General features: G+C 41.5%; 2 protein-coding genes across 3 annotated transcripts; one reads left to right on the plus strand and one right to left on the minus strand.

Annotated features, from left to right (window-relative positions):
- Positions 1–1,395: 1,395 nt before the first annotated feature.
- Positions 1,396–6,911, minus strand: efhb (EF-hand domain family, member B). The gene is made up of 14 exons (XM_046398865.1): positions 6,783–6,911; positions 6,350–6,474; positions 6,185–6,244; positions 5,851–5,994; positions 5,275–5,452; positions 4,967–5,077; positions 4,733–4,862; positions 4,547–4,627; positions 4,394–4,461; positions 4,092–4,246; positions 3,460–3,667; positions 2,984–3,211; positions 2,309–2,490; positions 1,396–1,689 (listed from the first exon to the last, which is right to left on the minus strand). Exons 2-14 carry the CDS (start codon positions 6,416–6,418, stop codon positions 1,543–1,545), a joined length of 1,761 nt encoding a protein of 586 aa, XP_046254821.1. The 5' UTR covers positions 6,419–6,474; positions 6,783–6,911; the 3' UTR covers positions 1,396–1,542.
- A 51-nt stretch (positions 6,912–6,962) lies between these two features.
- rab5ab (RAB5A, member RAS oncogene family, b) lies at positions 6,963–14,912 on the plus strand. Of its 2 annotated transcripts, XM_046398867.1 has the most exons (6): positions 6,968–7,127; positions 8,618–8,844; positions 10,199–10,350; positions 11,088–11,210; positions 11,451–11,544; positions 12,990–14,912. In XM_046398867.1, exons 2-6 carry the CDS (start codon positions 8,679–8,681, stop codon positions 13,103–13,105), a joined length of 651 nt encoding a protein of 216 aa, XP_046254823.1. In that variant the 5' UTR covers positions 6,968–7,127; positions 8,618–8,678; the 3' UTR covers positions 13,106–14,912. The 2 variants fall into 2 exon arrangements, with proteins under 2 accessions (XP_046254825.1, XP_046254823.1); XM_046398869.1 differs by lacking the exon at positions 11,088–11,210 and having other exon boundaries at positions 6,963–7,127.
- Positions 14,913–16,722: the final 1,810 nt, after the last annotated feature.

The raw sequence follows: 16,722 nt of genomic DNA on the forward strand, positions 1-16,722 counted from the left end.
AGGTGACACGTTGACATGACGAATGAGCTGCTTCTGTGCATGAAATTCTAGTTTTTAATAGAAAAACTGATTCTCTATAAGTTGACATTTAACAGGGAAACATGTCTTGCTGGCTGACAAGTCTGTCTTAATTTGTGGTGGTATTAATATTGTGTCTGTCTTGTGTTGGCTACTGAATACTTGACGGCAGTACGACGCCTTTTAACATTTAGGTATGTTTTTGTTACTTTTTCAGGTACTTTTTAACCCATTCGGTCTAATGTGCAGAATACTTTCCACTGTGTTTCTGTGCATTTCATTTTTTTCCACAGACAGGAAACTAGTCATAGTATCCAGACTGGTTTCAAACCACCAAAACCAACGATGAACACATTCTGCTTTGTAACACCAATACGTGCATTTCTGACATTTCCTTGCATACTGATGTTCTCTCAGCTGGGTGAGAAAATATGAGCCTGGTTGATATCAGAAGAGGGTTGGTTCACATCTGGGAAAAAACAAAAACTCCGTCCTTACATACATATGCTGACAGTTTTGTCCTCTTGGATGAATTCTCAGAATGAATTATTAATTAATTAATGACTACCTGGAACACTGTATGTGATACTACAATGTTATAAGCTGACAACACAGCACACAACCCTCCTTTGGCTGGGTGCTCTGCCAGGAAGTGGCTTCCAATGAATTCATGAAATCACAGAACAGCACCACTTCAAAAGACCTTAATCTGAAAAATAGGTCAAGAGGATTCTCAGATCAGGGCTCATAATGAAACACATTAGGCTAATGTTAGCCATTAAACATTAATGTTTGTGTGTTCCCTTTTTGTAATTGTTGTTTCAACAGATTCAAAACCGCGATCCTGATAAAGTAACAGGGTGAAATAAAAGGTTAAGTCAGCTGAACAGAATAGCAGAACAGCAGTAGAATATTCAACAGCACAAAGAAACTACCTGCAGAGGATGTTGTTCTCTGTATTTAGTCAGGTCACCTACCAGCTCACATGAACAACAATATAATGACAAAAAGTGATGGATGGTTCTAGACCTGGACTGCCCAAGGAGGGGCCTGTGAGGGCCCCGCCACAAGATCCAAGTCGGCCCAGCAGATGTTTCTAGTGAAAAAAATTTCCATAAATTTAATGTGCATGTGTTGCTCTTTAATGCTCTTTAAATATATAGGATTCATAGTTATTCCTCTGAGCAGAGCAGACAGAGTGACTATTAAGGGAACTTGATCCCGCATGTTAACAATAGAATACGATAAAGTACAAAAGGTGCTCGCTTTCAGACCATGGCTCGCCACCATCAGGTATCAGTTCTGACCATCAGAGGGAAAAAGTCTGCGTTGTTCCAGATGTGTACGAGGACTGTATTTTTCAGTAGAAATGCCTTCTTGCAGCTCTTTAAAATAGCTTTATTTTGAGGTTTTGAGAAGGTCGTGTAAAATAACATCTTAGTCCTGCAAAGTTTCCACCAGGCAGCAGATATAACGTTCACACAGAAACACTGGCTGTCATGAGCAAACACAGTCTGAACGTTACTACATCGCTTTTATTTCCGCGAGTACGTTACGGAAAACCTCGACACAAACCTCCCCTGCCGGATGCTTCATGGACGCCAGCTTCCAGGCCTCCTCAAACGTCTCTTCAGAAATATTCACACCCACATTCCTGAAAATCTCTGCAATCTGTGAAGAAGAGGGTGAAGAGTGTCAGTATTAGAAAGTCATTTTACAAAAACAAGGTCACATTATAACTGAGATTTATGTATTTCTAGTATTTTTTTCATTTAATTTTTATCTAAATGCACTGGATGATTATGAAACAGGCTGACGGTGGAAAAGGTGGAAAAGTTCCATCAACAAATCTTTGACAAAAGTTTAATTAAAAAAAAATAGATTAAAAAACAAATAGAAAAGAAGGAAAGGAAGGACTGGAATGTGAAATAACAATATGAATATGCAAAGCTTAAACATTCAAATCTTACTTTCTGTAATGTCAATGATCTGTGTGAACCAGAAACAGCAGAATTAACATAAAAGAATATTAAGGGTGACACCGAGTTTGGATAATAAAACTCAAAGATGGCCAGCGTTCATACACGTCAGGTCATGTTGAAAACGGATATTCGTAGAAGTCCATTAAAATATTAAATTTAACACCTTTTTCATTACCATACAAACCCTGGATAGCAGTTTTCATGGTGGCCTCTCCTGTGGGTCTGAATGTATCTGCTCACCTTGGTTATTTGGGTACACGATACGGATACTGATCTCGTGCACAGTGCGTCAGTGCGTCAGTGCGTACCTCCTCCTTGGTGCGAGGACAGAAGAAGTGTTCCTCGTGAACACCGCGAAGGGCGTGAACTGATGGATGCAGAAGATCTCCAGCCGTGGATGCATCACCGTAGTTGTTAGTGTCACTGATCCTCTTTATGCGCGGAGCTGGAAGGTCGGAGCGCACAGATGGGATCCCGTAGGCGCGGCTGCCTATGTGAAGAGAGACCACTTGATGATGAATTATTTTTAGATGATCCGAGTGAATGGAATATTTATGTTAAATTAGTGCCTATAAATGCAGTGGACATCAGTCAAAAACAGACGATGTCCTCAAACTGGCCTGTAAAGCAACAAGTGTGTCAATCATGAGCTTCAGAAATTCAAGGAAACTTTTATTAATCCACTTGTGACGCATTTAAGACAGTGTGATCTTATAAGAAGCAAGACTCACCATCTCTAATAATTACAGGTTATAATAACATCGCCTAGATTTTTTTCTGTTATTCACAACGTGATTCCAAATATGTGCACTTGTGTCATTAGAAAGATATCTGCATGCAAAGGAAAGAGCAAATTGCTGTTCTTTGTTATTTCCCCCCTGACCTCCCCTGTTTTCTGTACCGTCCACAGTCTGGATCCCAACATAGGTTGTCACCCACAAATCCAGCATACTTAACACGACACATCTCTATTTGTGACTTACTTGATGTAAATGGAACATTACTGCCATCTCCAATGAGGGAGGAGGAGGTCTTGAAGTGGTCTGGGACTGCCCTGGGTCGCCTCAGGGTCCTGAGGATCTTCAACGAGCTGCCTGGCTCAACAGGCTCCAGGTCCTCAGGCTTAACCAAGGCCTGAGAGGCAGGAAGCTGTGCCGATTCTGATGAAGGCTTTCTCCCTGTGTTGGCTGGTGCCGAGCTGGTCTGACGCTCTGCAGGAGACAAAACAAGTAGAAAGTGTTCAAGTCTTTCATTTCCAGATTCTTATTGTAACCTGAAATACCATAAACACAAAACACCTAACTGCATTTGTAACTCGGCTCCTGAGACCTGAGGGGAAATTAATGCGTAGAAATGTGAATGTGAAGCAGAGCAGTTCTGGAAAATTATGCCCACTTTAAGGATGACATAACCAGCATCTTAGCGAATAAACCGATACATTAAAATCCATTTTACTGACCATTTGTCATAATGCGTTGCTCTCGACTGTTGATGGGCATCTTGTTCTTCCAGTTGAGAAAGTTAGAAAACTCTAGGAAGTTGATGAGTCCGTCCTTGTCTGCGTCACAGCAGTCCATCAAGTCATCCAAGACTGGCTCGCTCACGTCCAGCTGGAACTGGCGGCACACTGCCTGCAGGTCCTCTTTGTCAATCATTCCTTTGCCTTTCTAGGGATTCACATAAACAAAACAGGCTCAAAAACTACAATATGTTCCGTGTGAGACAGTAATAGGAATTTTAAAGCTACTGTTACTTTATCACATGTCTTAACAACAGTGTCACAGCCCTGGCCTCATAAAAACAGCTGGTCTTTGCTCACAGGAGACATTTCGAACTGTCAAACACAACCAACATCAATAAAAGCTGCCAGGGCTTTACATGTTTATTAATGTTATTCATTCATTGTTCCAGATTTCTTTGATTATTCTTCAATATAAAAAGGTGAATTTTGGAAGTCATGCTATGTTGCTTTTGTGTGTTGAATAAAGTGGCACTGTCTTTTTTCAGATTGCTTTAAACATGATAAGTTAAATAGTCAGCAGGTGGAAAATACAAGTCAGCAATGTGGAGCCAAAGTGACTCCAGTCATACCTTGTCATAGTGTCTGAACGCCTGCAGCAGGGAGGGGAAGTTGTGGAAGTTGACCTTCTTCAGGTGGTGTCGCACTGCGTTGACCAGGCTGCGCTGCTGGTCTCGGCCTCTCACATACTGACCTGGCTCAGTGGAGCAGATTATGTCTCCAACACCTGCAGGAAGGAAGCAAAATATCTGATGAACTTGAACAAAAAAAAAAAAAGCTCCAGCTTCCAGAGTGTAATTTACAGGACACGCCATCTGCTGACACGTCTTCTTATATGGAACACAGGAAAGACATTTTTTTAAATAAACTCTACCATATTCATCCAGCGGTAAGAGAATTCCAAAAGTGTGATCTGGTGGAACATTCAAGGTATTTCCTCTCCTGAAATAAAAGTTGTTAAACATATTTCAGTAGTGTGTACACAGAGGTCGCAGAACTGGTCAGAGGAAGTGTGACGGGAACTCACGCATTGTTTGTTTTGCCAAGTTGCTGCGCCATCTTTTCCCTGTTTCCAGATCTCTTCCAAACAGTTTTTGGATTGTAAAACCTACAACACAATAGCAACATATACTGCACACACTGTATATACATAGTGCATAGTGCTATAGAAATGATCAACCAAACACTTGTGGCCACTTATTGCAGCGCTTACTTTTGTGTTTCCCCCAGCCACCGGAGACTTTTGCCGACATTACGGCCATCGTTGAAATGAGGGGTGAGGATCCCAAATCTGCTGTCTTTACTGTAGTGACTCCAGTCGTACTTCCTGTCAATCTGCTCACCTGGAGTAGAGCAAGGTGGTTTTATTGTGGTAAAAGGCAGACATCACATTTCAAAATGATCAACAAGACCTTATGAATAACATATATTTTTACATTCTTCTTACCAACAAAATAGCCGTTGTGGCTACGAACGTAAGCCTTGTGTCCCTCCTGAGCTTCCTTGTCCACCTCCTCTGCGGTTTTTGAAGGACGAATAATTTCACGCACATCCAAATCTGGACAAAAAAGGAAAGTGAGACATTCAAAAAAGAGGAAGCTCTTCATTTCAGTAAAATTATTCCTACTCTTACTATACCCCAAACAGAACAAAACCAAACATTTGGAGGAGAAGAGTAACATAAGTATAAGCTTGATTTTTTTCTATTTTCTTCTTATTTGTATCCACCACAACCTTGTTTGAGGATGCACATACCTCTAACTGTTTTCACACCATATGTAGTTTTGTCGTCACACCAAGCGGGAAGTCTAACGTGCCGATCACAGGACCTGCCCAACGGTGCTTTTTGACTTGAGGTGTACACTGCTTCACTGAGCTCTTGCAACTTCTCTTGGAACAGGGTCTTTTGGGGAGGATTGAGTAAGCCTGTGCCCTGTTGGAATCACATAAAAGTAAAGAATGTAAATCCACATTGTGGATATCATCTAAACTGAGCATGCTTAAGACGGTGTATGTAAAGTCAGCTTGTGCCGTTAACTAATCACACAGTATTTTATGTTTTAGCATGTAGTATGTGTTAAAGCAAACACTGAACATATTACAGTGATCCTCTTTCCTTAAAAGGATCCATTAGCTGACAAAAGACACATTGTACAAGTTGGATTGCAGCAATTAAGAATTTTTGGTCCTCAATTTAGTCAAGACATAAATCTCATCGCCAAACAGAGTAATGAATAATTCAGTGTCAGCAATCGAAAAGTATTTCAACCCACCCGATCTGGGATAATAAAACCCAAAGTAACTGCCACTTTAACACAAAAGTACACTGACGGTGAGGGTAGATTTGGTGCTGATGCCATGAACAAGAGTGGGGGCGACAACCGGATCGTCTGCCTTCCCGTGGTGCACTCTGGCAGCTCCTGGCTCTGGCTGGATGCTGTTGCGAAATTTCCTTACCACCGGTGGGGTAGGGGACTGAAAAGGAAAAGGAATTCATATGGCACCTCACAGAATGAACATACACTTTTCAATGCCAAAGTCAGAGATAAAACTGATATTGCACGTAAAGGAAGGCTCTCCACTGATAAAGCTGCAATACTAAACTGCTAACTTACGTTATATTCCTCTGTCAAAAAGCTCACACACACTTAGAAAGTGGACTTACCCTTGCCATTTCTTGGAAGCAGGTCTTCGCGCTGTCTCCTGCAGGTTTTAGTTTCCCAGCCTGGTGGTAAAAAAGAAAAAAAATGCAGTTGGCTATTCTGCCTGATAGCCTATTTAGCTCAAAATAGCAGGCGTAAGATAGCTAGCTATCTTAATGCTGACTTACCGTTCGTATGTTCGGACTTCTATTGATAAATTTCAGTTGGTAAGAGGTATTCCCGTCAGTCGCATTCATCTTAAATCCACAACTTTTAAACTTCACCTTGTATCTTTACCTTTCGTCTTCTCTACCTGGGAAAAGTTTTTTGTTTTTTTTTAATCAATTCTCCTGATAGCTACAGCAAATTCTTCGGTTAAACGCTACGTAGTGCACCTGTTTGAGTTCCGTTGCTTAGCAACACCAGTCAGTTCACTTCAAATTGCTGTTACAGGCTAATATACTTTTCAATTCAGTATAAATTTATGTGGACTAATTTAATGTGAGATTTATATGCCCAGGTAATGCACACTGATAGTCAATCAAAAAATATGACAAAACTCGTTTTGGTATTTCTTTTCCAATAACTACTCTACAGACAGCTTAATAAATTTCCTCTTACGTTTTTACTTTCTCTCTAGTATTCCGGTGAAAGTCTCGATAGTATTTTATTGCTGTGTCTAATTTTTGGGGGACAATCACACACCACTAAATTGGGAATAAATCCTAACATATGATTGGTCCATCGCAGCAATACGTAGGCGGATTGTCAATTCCAGTCATACGATCTGTCATCATCTTTCGTACAATGCGAAAAGGGAAGTTGAAAGAAGTGGGAGAGGGACATCGCGGAGCCTTATGAAATCTAACGTTACAGTAGCTGACTGGGTACTCGACACACTGTGAGGTGCCACAAATATTATCCTGGAGACACCATTCGCATTATCTGGCTTCCTGCTTTTGGAAGGTGAGTAGCTACTATTAGCGTTAGCTAGCTAGCTAGCGGCTATCCGGGGGGGCTCCTCCCGATGCGGCCACAGCTAAACAGCGTTCACTCACTGTTTTAGCCAGCCCAGTGTCTATTATCAGGCTGGCTAGCGTTAACGTTAGCTATCCGACACTGGAAGGGCCAAGCTAGTTAGCACAGTAAGTTAACGTTGTTCGGTTGTTGAATCCGGATCAGTCGTCATGTCTCGACCATTCACATGTCAGCGCTAACCCTGGTTTAAACCAACAAACATCTGTGACTCTGTTTAGTCCACTGGTTGATCAGACATTTCACTAAATTAGCGTCATGCGGCTAAGGTTAGCTAGCTGTCATTAGCTGTACACACCCAAAACTGCATCATCTGTGTCTTGGCATTCTCTAACGTAATATAAATTTCAGATCTGGTGTGAATAAGATCGGTATGTACTATGATAGCCAAACTGGAACTAAGGTTATACATGGTAAATTACGCTTTCTCGCAGGCAGAGATTGGCTTTGGGCGAGACATTTTGAACTTACTAGGTAGCTAGCTGTGTTGCTAACGCTAGCACTCGTTCCTCGGCTAATTCGAGCCAGTCAACAACAACATAACAGGTTATTTGTGGGCAACTGTGTCGTAACGCGATTTGGACGAAGTTAACAGCAATTATTTTCGGACTGATGCTCCGTTTTTACTTGATTGGTGGTAATGAGGAATGTCTAAGTTACAAAGAGAATCTGTTGTTGTCTGGTTGATATGGTTAGTGTTGATATTCACCTTAAATCTCCAGACCGGCAGATAAAAAAGTGTCTGTAACTGTCTGTGCCCAGGCCCAAGTCATACTAATCCCTGTTGTGACAGTCTGTCTCACATAACCTAAATCTACAAGCCAGAGTTGCCAGAGGTTTGTTGTTGATTTTAAAAGCTACACCAGATACATTGGCAGGAGAGAAACCTTGGCAATTTTGGAAACTAAAGTTCAGATGTGTTTTGAGCAACATCAGTTGCCAAAATGCTGGCGTCTCTCTCAGGGGGAAAATTGACTGTCATTACACTATCTGCAAGCCCTAGTATATTTTTGTCATACCTGTTACACTTATTTGCTCAGCTGGTCATGGCAAGCCACCAACTATTGTTTGGAAAGGAAATAAAGTGTAGCTGGTAAAGTGAAACTCTTGTTGACTTGGTGCGAAGCAAACTAAAGTGAATTTCCCTCCACGAAAATTTGACATCTGTGGTGCTTTGGCTACAGGGTTTGGATTGATTGTTTTAAAGGAAATATTGCCAGACCAAGAGTATAACATTAAAACAGTGAGATTCCTAAGTGATTACCCTTGCAGACAATAAAATGTCAAAAATCATACAGTTGTTTTCTAAACACAGCAAACCTGTAAGTTTAAGTTTTAACCAAAATGATATATATGTTTGAATCGTTTAGATTTTCTTATGTGACAGTGACTCTTGGCTTTCTTTTCTCTCTCCTGCTCAGGTATTTTCTACGGTTTTTCACGGCACCTCAGCGTCCAGAGGAAGAGACCGGACAGTGTGACATGGCAAGTAGAGGCGGAGCTACACGACCCAATGGGCCAAACGCAGGCAACAAGATCTGCCAATTCAAACTTGTGCTTTTAGGAGAGTCGGCTGTGGGAAAGTCAAGTCTCGTCCTTCGTTTTGTCAAAGGACAGTTTCACGAATTCCAAGAGAGCACAATCGGAGGTAAGTATCTCCATGAGGCCAAGTCATGAACAGGTCTGCAAAACTGTGTGCAAGGAGTGATATCACTGACATACTTTACTCACCTTCTTGTTATGGAAAGACTTGCAATAAATCAAAGAGTGGAATAAGCATGAAATATCATCATAAAGGTACAAACAAATCCAGTCTTCGGTCCCAGAAAAACTGTCACAGTGAAAAAAATGTCACATCATTGTGATTTTAATAGTTTTCTCATTGAAGATTAAATTTGTCAGGACGAAATGATCATTCCACCAATTCTGAATCATGAATCATATCACAACAGTTATATCTGTCAAAAATAATCCCGGCATGTTTGAATTTTTTTTGGGTTTTTTCTCCATGTGGTGCAGCTCTAGTCCCAGTCAGTAATAAGATCACAAAATTACAAAATACAGGATTAGCATTTATAGAGTCAGAGTAAAGACAGTACTTCTGAGAGCGGAGGAAACGTTTTAACACAGTAAAAAGCGCATGATGGTGTATAATATAGGATTGATTTGAGGAAAAAAGGGAAAATGATGACATGAGTTTTTAGTTTTCAACTGAAGATGAAGAATTGTGAGAGTGTTTGAGAATGACAGATACTAACAGAGAACTGTAGAAATAATAAGGTGATTTCCTGGACATCTGCCCATAGTTCCTGGCATGTCCAGTAGCTTGGGTGAGGTTGAAGAAATCTGTTATTATCTGCACCATCCTACACTTATTGCCCTTTGGCAAACATAATACTTAGAGGATATAGTGTGTTACTATTTTCAGTTGCAGCTTAGATCAAATAAGAACACCTGTAGATTAATAAAAAATCTGAATCAGAATGTGAATGTACGCAATGGATTATTAGGCATGAATAACGTAAAGGTACAGCTGAGGTGATCTACCCAGTATGCATCAATATGTGTTAATATGCCTAATAAAGAAACAAAAAAAAAAAATCCTAAAACGAGAGTCTGGGTAAATCCATAACCAGAGAGATTCAGTCAGTGGACAGTGATGGCCGAAAGGTTTGTGTAATTTGTAATTTGTACAATCCCCAGAATAGCAAAGAGCATTGTTGTCAGTGAAGCTTACTGGCGTAAATTTAAAAATGTGTTTGTGTGAGTCCCGCCCTGCTTAATGCTTCAGCAAACATACAGGTTTTGAATGTTCACTCTAAAACATGTTTGATATTACTAGGGCCTCATAGTCCAAATGTGGACCAAGTCAACCAGATAATCCACCTGAGATTGCATTCAGTGTTGTACTTTAATTATCACCTTCACTTACACACATTTTGTGTAGATCAGTAGCCACTGGCCCAGTTTTCAGAGCTTTTTCTGCTTTTGTGTCCCTGCAGCTGCCTTTCTGACTCAGACAGTATGTTTGGACGACACAACAGTCAAGTTTGAAATCTGGGACACAGCTGGTCAGGAGCGCTACCACAGTCTGGCTCCCATGTACTACAGAGGTGCCCAGGCAGCCATTGTGGTGTATGATATAACAAATGAGGTGAGTCAGGTCGCGGGTCTTCTGTCATGTAGTTGCTGTTACCAGCGCAGCTTTCACTAACAGCACTGTTGTCAGCGTTGAGATGATAGTGGGGAGTTTCCATCTTACATTTAGTTCAATCAAAAAAGAGATGAGTCATCATTCAGGAGCACAGTGTTTTGTAGGCAGTCTATACCTCATATGTACATGAGTCACTTGACTCAAAATAGGTTACACATTACATTAACACCTAAAAATATTTCTACTTGCTCCACTTCAATAAGGCAGGTGTTCACAGTTACCACTAAAACGACGATAGTCACTTGGTTTTGTAAAAAGTTGGTGACACAATAGGATGAGGAGATAGACAGAGTTTAATGGCAACATTTGTATAAGCTATGAGCGTTCCTCAATCACAAACAGTGTCTTGAACAAAGAGAGAGAGAGTCCTTTGTCTTCAGAGCTCAAAGAGCAAACATGTAGTCCACGTTTTAAAATAAAATCGTGTGCTTAACTTCTGCTTCACAGTAGAACTTGCTGTACGAAATGCTGCTTTTACTCTACCTGAGTGTAAGACATTTTCATTTATTTCATGGGAAGCATAGTTTGTGAAAGCCTCGCCAGATGTCATGGGAAGGCTCCTGTTGTCCTCATCTTTCCATCACATGGATCTTATTGTTATTTTCACTAACTGAGTCACCCCCCCCCCATCCAACCCCCATCCTCCAACCCTCACCCCTCCCTGTTTTGTTTGCCAGGAGTCATTTGTACGGGCGAAGAACTGGGTTAAAGAGCTTCAGAGACAAGCCAGTCCAAATATTGTAATAGCTCTGGCTGGGAACAAGGCTGATCTCTCAAACAAGAGAGCACTGGACTTCCAGGTGTGGGTTCTTTAAATCTCTATTAATTAACTATAACATGTTGCATTAACGTCTGATGAAGGTTACATAAATCATTAACAGAGTGATTATTATTTGTGAGACATGGTGACACACCATCAGTCTCTGCCTGATTGGTCCAAAGCCTGACTGTGCTTCATCCACATTTAGCTGTTTTGTCCATACAAACTGTGAGGTACTTAAACCTATTTAATTAATGATTTCCTGATTTCATTTTTGTAGGATGCACAGTCATACGCAGATGACAACAGCTTGCTTTTTATGGAAACATCAGCAAAGACCTCTATGAACGTGAATGAAATATTCATGGCCATAGGTAAGTGTCTCATATATCTTAAGCTTTCCAGCTGTATTTCTGCAGATGCCAACAGTAATATGAAATAAATCCATTATGTTCTGTTTAACAGCAAATATTGTGACTGTTGTTGTGTTAGTCGCCTCCAAATGGAGTTGATTTCACATATTTGCAGGTTAAATGGGTGTACGTTAGTTACGACTAAGCTGGTATGTTGTTTAGTTGTTAGTCCACTTGTTTAGTCGAGTGTCGGTTGAAATTAGATGTTGCAGCCCATAATGTACCTGTAAGTCTTTTTGTAAATGTCCTGGTTTTTAGACCTTGTTGGAATGCAGTTTTGGTCTCAGTGTAGTAAGAACGTCTCCTCAGGGGAAGACATGTAGGCTTAGCCACACCTTCAGGTTGTCTGAAGGACACTGTGGCCTTTGTCCCTGAACTGTGAAACAACACCTGAAAGCTTTAGCTCCACTTACATGTGAAGAACACACAGTTTATTTCATAAAACAATCGCAGTGAGTCGTTGTGACCTGTGATTTTGGGCTTTATGAATAAAGTGATTTAACAGGTGGCCTCAGTGTTCACAAAGTAAAATGTAGTTTCACGTATAGAAATGGTGTTTCTAATACACGGTTTGTCCACTAGAGAGTGCTGATAAATCTGCTCAGTTCACATTATGGTCACATTTTGCTCAAAAATAAATGAAACCCCCCTACACACCATCACACCGCCCGTGCAGGTGTTTTCACTTCTTTTGCCTGACTTCTTATCACCCACAGGCTGTGCGTAAAGACACCCATGTGGGTGTGTAGGGCCCTAAAACATCTGTGCCTGTTATGTGTTATTCCTCTCTTATGTGATTTTATTTGTTGTCCTAAACTATACTAATGTATCCAAATGATTATCGACAAATTATCTTTAAAGAGCAGCTTAACACCCCGTTTGAGCCTGAATGTGCCTCCTTCACAAAGTCAAAATACGCCTTCGGGTCTATTCCATTTGAACTGTTGGTTTAGTTTAACAAGGCTTCAGCAGGTGCGGCAGAGGCAACCGAGAGCGATGGTTTCGACACGTTTTTGCAAATTACAGCTCCATATTGCCCACGCTGATAACGGTTAATGCGGAGGCGTGATGTCCCTGAGAACGCCGCAAGGGCTTTTCACACTGCACTTAGCCCAGGGCTAAAAGCATTTGTAGGAACTTCTCAGCTTCATCCCTGTTTGTCACAGATTTTTAGGTGCTTTTGCTCTGCAAAAAAAATGTAATAACTTCTAATATTATGAGCACTGCAGGCTGGGATCAACCAGCAATGTGACTGTACATGTAAGTTATGAACTCAAACAAAGAGGATTTAGTGTGAAAGTGGCCTTAAGCACTAATTTGGTGTCACCGTAGGTGGAGCTGTCTGATTTTATTTTATTTTAATTTTTTTTCTTTTTATCGCCAATCTTGTTTCTATGTCATTACAGCAAAAAAGCTACCCAAGAACGAGCCTCAAGCAGCCAGCGGCAGCAGCGGGCGGAACCGAGGAGTGGACCTGACAGAGACGGCTCAGCCCACCAGCCGTCCCTGCTGCAGTAACTAACCCAGCTCTTCCTGCTCACCCCCGCCCCCCCCCCACACACACACACACACACACTTCCTCCCCTTCTGCCCCCACCCTCTCAGCTGAACAGCATCTGGACATCAGGCTCATTGGCTTCCTGATGTCAGACCTGACCGTCAGCCTCACTCCCCTGGAATAGCTAAAAGACTCTGTATAGCTGCATTTCTAATACCTTTTTGTTGATGTTCTTTTTTTTTCTTTTCTTTTTTTTTTTTTTAACTTTTTTTAAGAAGTGTATATCAGTATAATGGATGCATGTATCACTACAACGCCTAAAAAAAACACACACATTTTTATTTCTTGTTCAGTTGTAAGACTAACCCCGTTTGAGAAAGACGAGCGAGCGAGAAACCTGTGAACGTGTGATTGTGTCGTGTGTGAATTTCCAAGCGTGATTTGCTGATGAGAAGGTGTAGCCTCATTTGTCACTTCACAGGGTCGACTGGATGCGAATGACGTTGCCTGTAATGCTCTTCGTGTGCGGGTTAAGTTATGCTCACAATCAGGAGAAAACCAAATTGTTGAATCTCGAGACGCCTGGCTTCTCGGACTGTTTGTCATGAGCCATCGAGGTATTTAGACAGTGCCAGGAAACCAAGAATCTCTCCCTCCTCACATCTGTTACACAAGAAGACATCTTCATCCAAGGCTCCGAATGGAAAGTGCAGAAAATAAATTTGGTTCTGGCTGTTTTTTTGGGGGGGAAAGTTGGAAAATGCACAGAAAAGTCTTTTTTAACGTTGAAGACAAAGCGTCTCGATACACATCTGGCTTATCGTTATGCGTAGCCATCTGCAGAGCGATATGGGCTCGTCACGTTGCCATACATCATGTTGAAAAACAAGTTCTGGAAGTGCAGGATCATCAGGAATCAACAGTTTCAGGCCAACATGTGTCTGATATGACAGGGTTTTTAAATTTGGCTTTGCCATTTAACAAATGCTTTCATGTTTGCGCCATCATCGAATTCTGGCACTGATATGGCTTCACATTGAAAAGAAAATCAACAGGAATCTTGAAGACCGTCGAACATCCTGCTTCGTGAGATGTCTTGCAGAGACTTGGCTAGTTCTGTGTTAAACTCTTGTCTTTGTTGATCCACTCTGTTTCTGTTCAGGCCAGTAATCAACCTCCATCAATTTGGGTGATTTCAGTAAAACGGGAGGGGATTGTTTTGAGAATGGACTTCAGACAGCACACAAACACACGATTGGACTGCTACCCATTATCACAAGTCTGTGGAAAAAAATTATACTCTAATGTTGTTATAGGGTGCAATGTTGCAATGTTGTCTTCTTCCTCCTTTAGAACAGCTTGCAGGACTCGTGAGCTCACCAGGAAATTATCTAGAGATTCCGAACAATTGTACAGTTCAACATGGGTCTGCTTTTTGTTTTTATTTTTTAAATTTTCATCCTTAGACCTTGTCACAAACAGGTCAGATGTTAAACAGTGGTGGTCTTTTTAGGTATATGTAGTGTTATTAACAAAATCCCTCTCTGGTGTCTTGTTACTTTTCTCAGAAATGGTCCATGGTCATGTTTGAAAAGAACTTTTATTGCATTGCACAGTGTTGATCATGTTTTAATTAATGACTGCCCTTCGATTTTATATGACAGACTGTATTGGACTTGCTAACCTACAGCTATGAGCAGGTAGCATCATTAACCCTACTGGTGGTGTCTCTTACAGCTCAATGAATTTTAATGATGTAAAACAGCATTACTAGTGACGGGCTGATCAGTTTTGAGTGTCTGAAAACAACTTAATAAATTCAATAAAGAGGTCTCTTGTACGTCTTTTTGCCCCGAGTACGTCAGCGGCATCACATCTGTGTGAGGTTCTGACTTAATATGACACGACAAAACAAACAGAATGAAAGAGTCCAAATCCGCAAAATCTGTACAGACCTGAACATTAAGGCGAGTCCTCAGGACTGCGGTTATTAGCGGACTGGAATAAGACTACCAGTCTGTAAATGGATCTGAGGCTAACAGCTAAGGTCAGTTTACCTCTGTCGCCATCATAACTAAACATAACAACAGCACTAAGCAGCCCTTTGTTTGGCAGGTGTGTTTTCCTGAAACATTTCACTTTTGACCTGCAGATGGCGCCAGATGAAACGTAAGGAAACATGATTGTGTGTGCCAAGTTCACTCAAAAACCCAAACGTCAAGCTCCTTGTGGTGCTTGAGGAGAAGTCGGGATCAGCAAAACCAGACAGCTTTGGCTTTGTGCATTTTTAACATGTCAGTAGTTTCATGCGTTTCCCAGTTTTATGTCACTGGAAGTTGCTCTTGAAGCTGTAGGTAGTGTAGTGCTGTAGTGTAAAGTTGGTGTGTTCATCAATGGGTTGATAATGAAAATAACAGTGAGTTGCAGCCCTTCTTCTAACCACATTTTAAACGCCCTTGGTTGATCTCTTGTCAGCTTCTCATATATTTCCACTGTCTGCCATTTCTCTCAGCTCTTGGCTGCCTTCCATCCCGACGCTTCACACGCTCCCCATCCTCCTCGCTCGACGAGGCCTCTGAACTCTCAACCAGCCTGGTCGCGTGTTTGGCCAGGACTCAAATCTCTGTGCAGAGATGACCTCCTGCTCCTATCAATTACAGTCCTTACAACCTCATTAACAGCCTGTTCATCCAGCACCACCCACACACCAACTGGAGATAAGAGACAGAAGGAGGAATCCTGAGGGTGTGGGATGCAGGGATCAATAACCGATTATACTCAGCCGTCAGAGTGACCGAGACCTCTGGTAGCTTTGATGATGTCCCTCGGTGCTGTGATCTCAAGTGGTATCTAGTCATGGTGGTTAGCCCTGGTTTCGAGATGTTTGCCAGCACCCTGATACAACCTCCGGAAAGTTGGGATGCTGTGTAACAAAAACAGAATTGCAGTCATTTGGAAATAAGCTGTGTTTACTGACAACAGTCTTACAAAGCGTCCCTTACACAATCATGTGCTTCACAAAGTGCTGATCCTCACCCCACCCCCGCTTGTGAACAAGCCTTTCGAGAAGACCTCTCGTTATACCGAGTCATGATTGCGTCACCTGTTACCAATGAACCTGATTACCTGCTGCAGACTGGTGCTTTCCACAGCCCTCCCACTCGTTTGGTGCTCCTGTCCCAACTTGTTTGAAATGTTGGAATCGAAGATGTCGATGGAGTAAAACGAAACAGTATGCAGTCAGCAAGGATTAGCAAATTATCACGTCCTGCTTCATTTATGTTTTACACAACATGAGTTGTATAAGGCAGAGTCAGAACTTCGTTTATTCACCTCCGTTGAATTCGTGTGGCAACTTAAATCTTGACCTGAGAACATAAACCCAACACGTCTGGAGGTTTTTGCTCACATCACCAGCAGCCAGTCAGAAACATGTTGATCATGTGATGAGACAAAATACACAGGATGGACCTGGTGGTGAGATTTTCTTGCTCAGTTGCTGTTTTCAAGGACGGAGATGAACTTTGAGCTTCGAAAGCAGAAGTATCTGAATCGATAAATACCACTAGAAAAGTGAAAATTTTTGATTCACTTTTTATTTGATCAAATACTGAACACGTTTTCACATTTCACATTTTCAC

This window comes from Scatophagus argus, chromosome 9 (genome assembly GCF_020382885.2).
Source record: "Scatophagus argus isolate fScaArg1 chromosome 9, fScaArg1.pri, whole genome shotgun sequence".
NCBI classification, from domain to species: domain Eukaryota; kingdom Metazoa; phylum Chordata; class Actinopteri; family Scatophagidae; genus Scatophagus; species Scatophagus argus.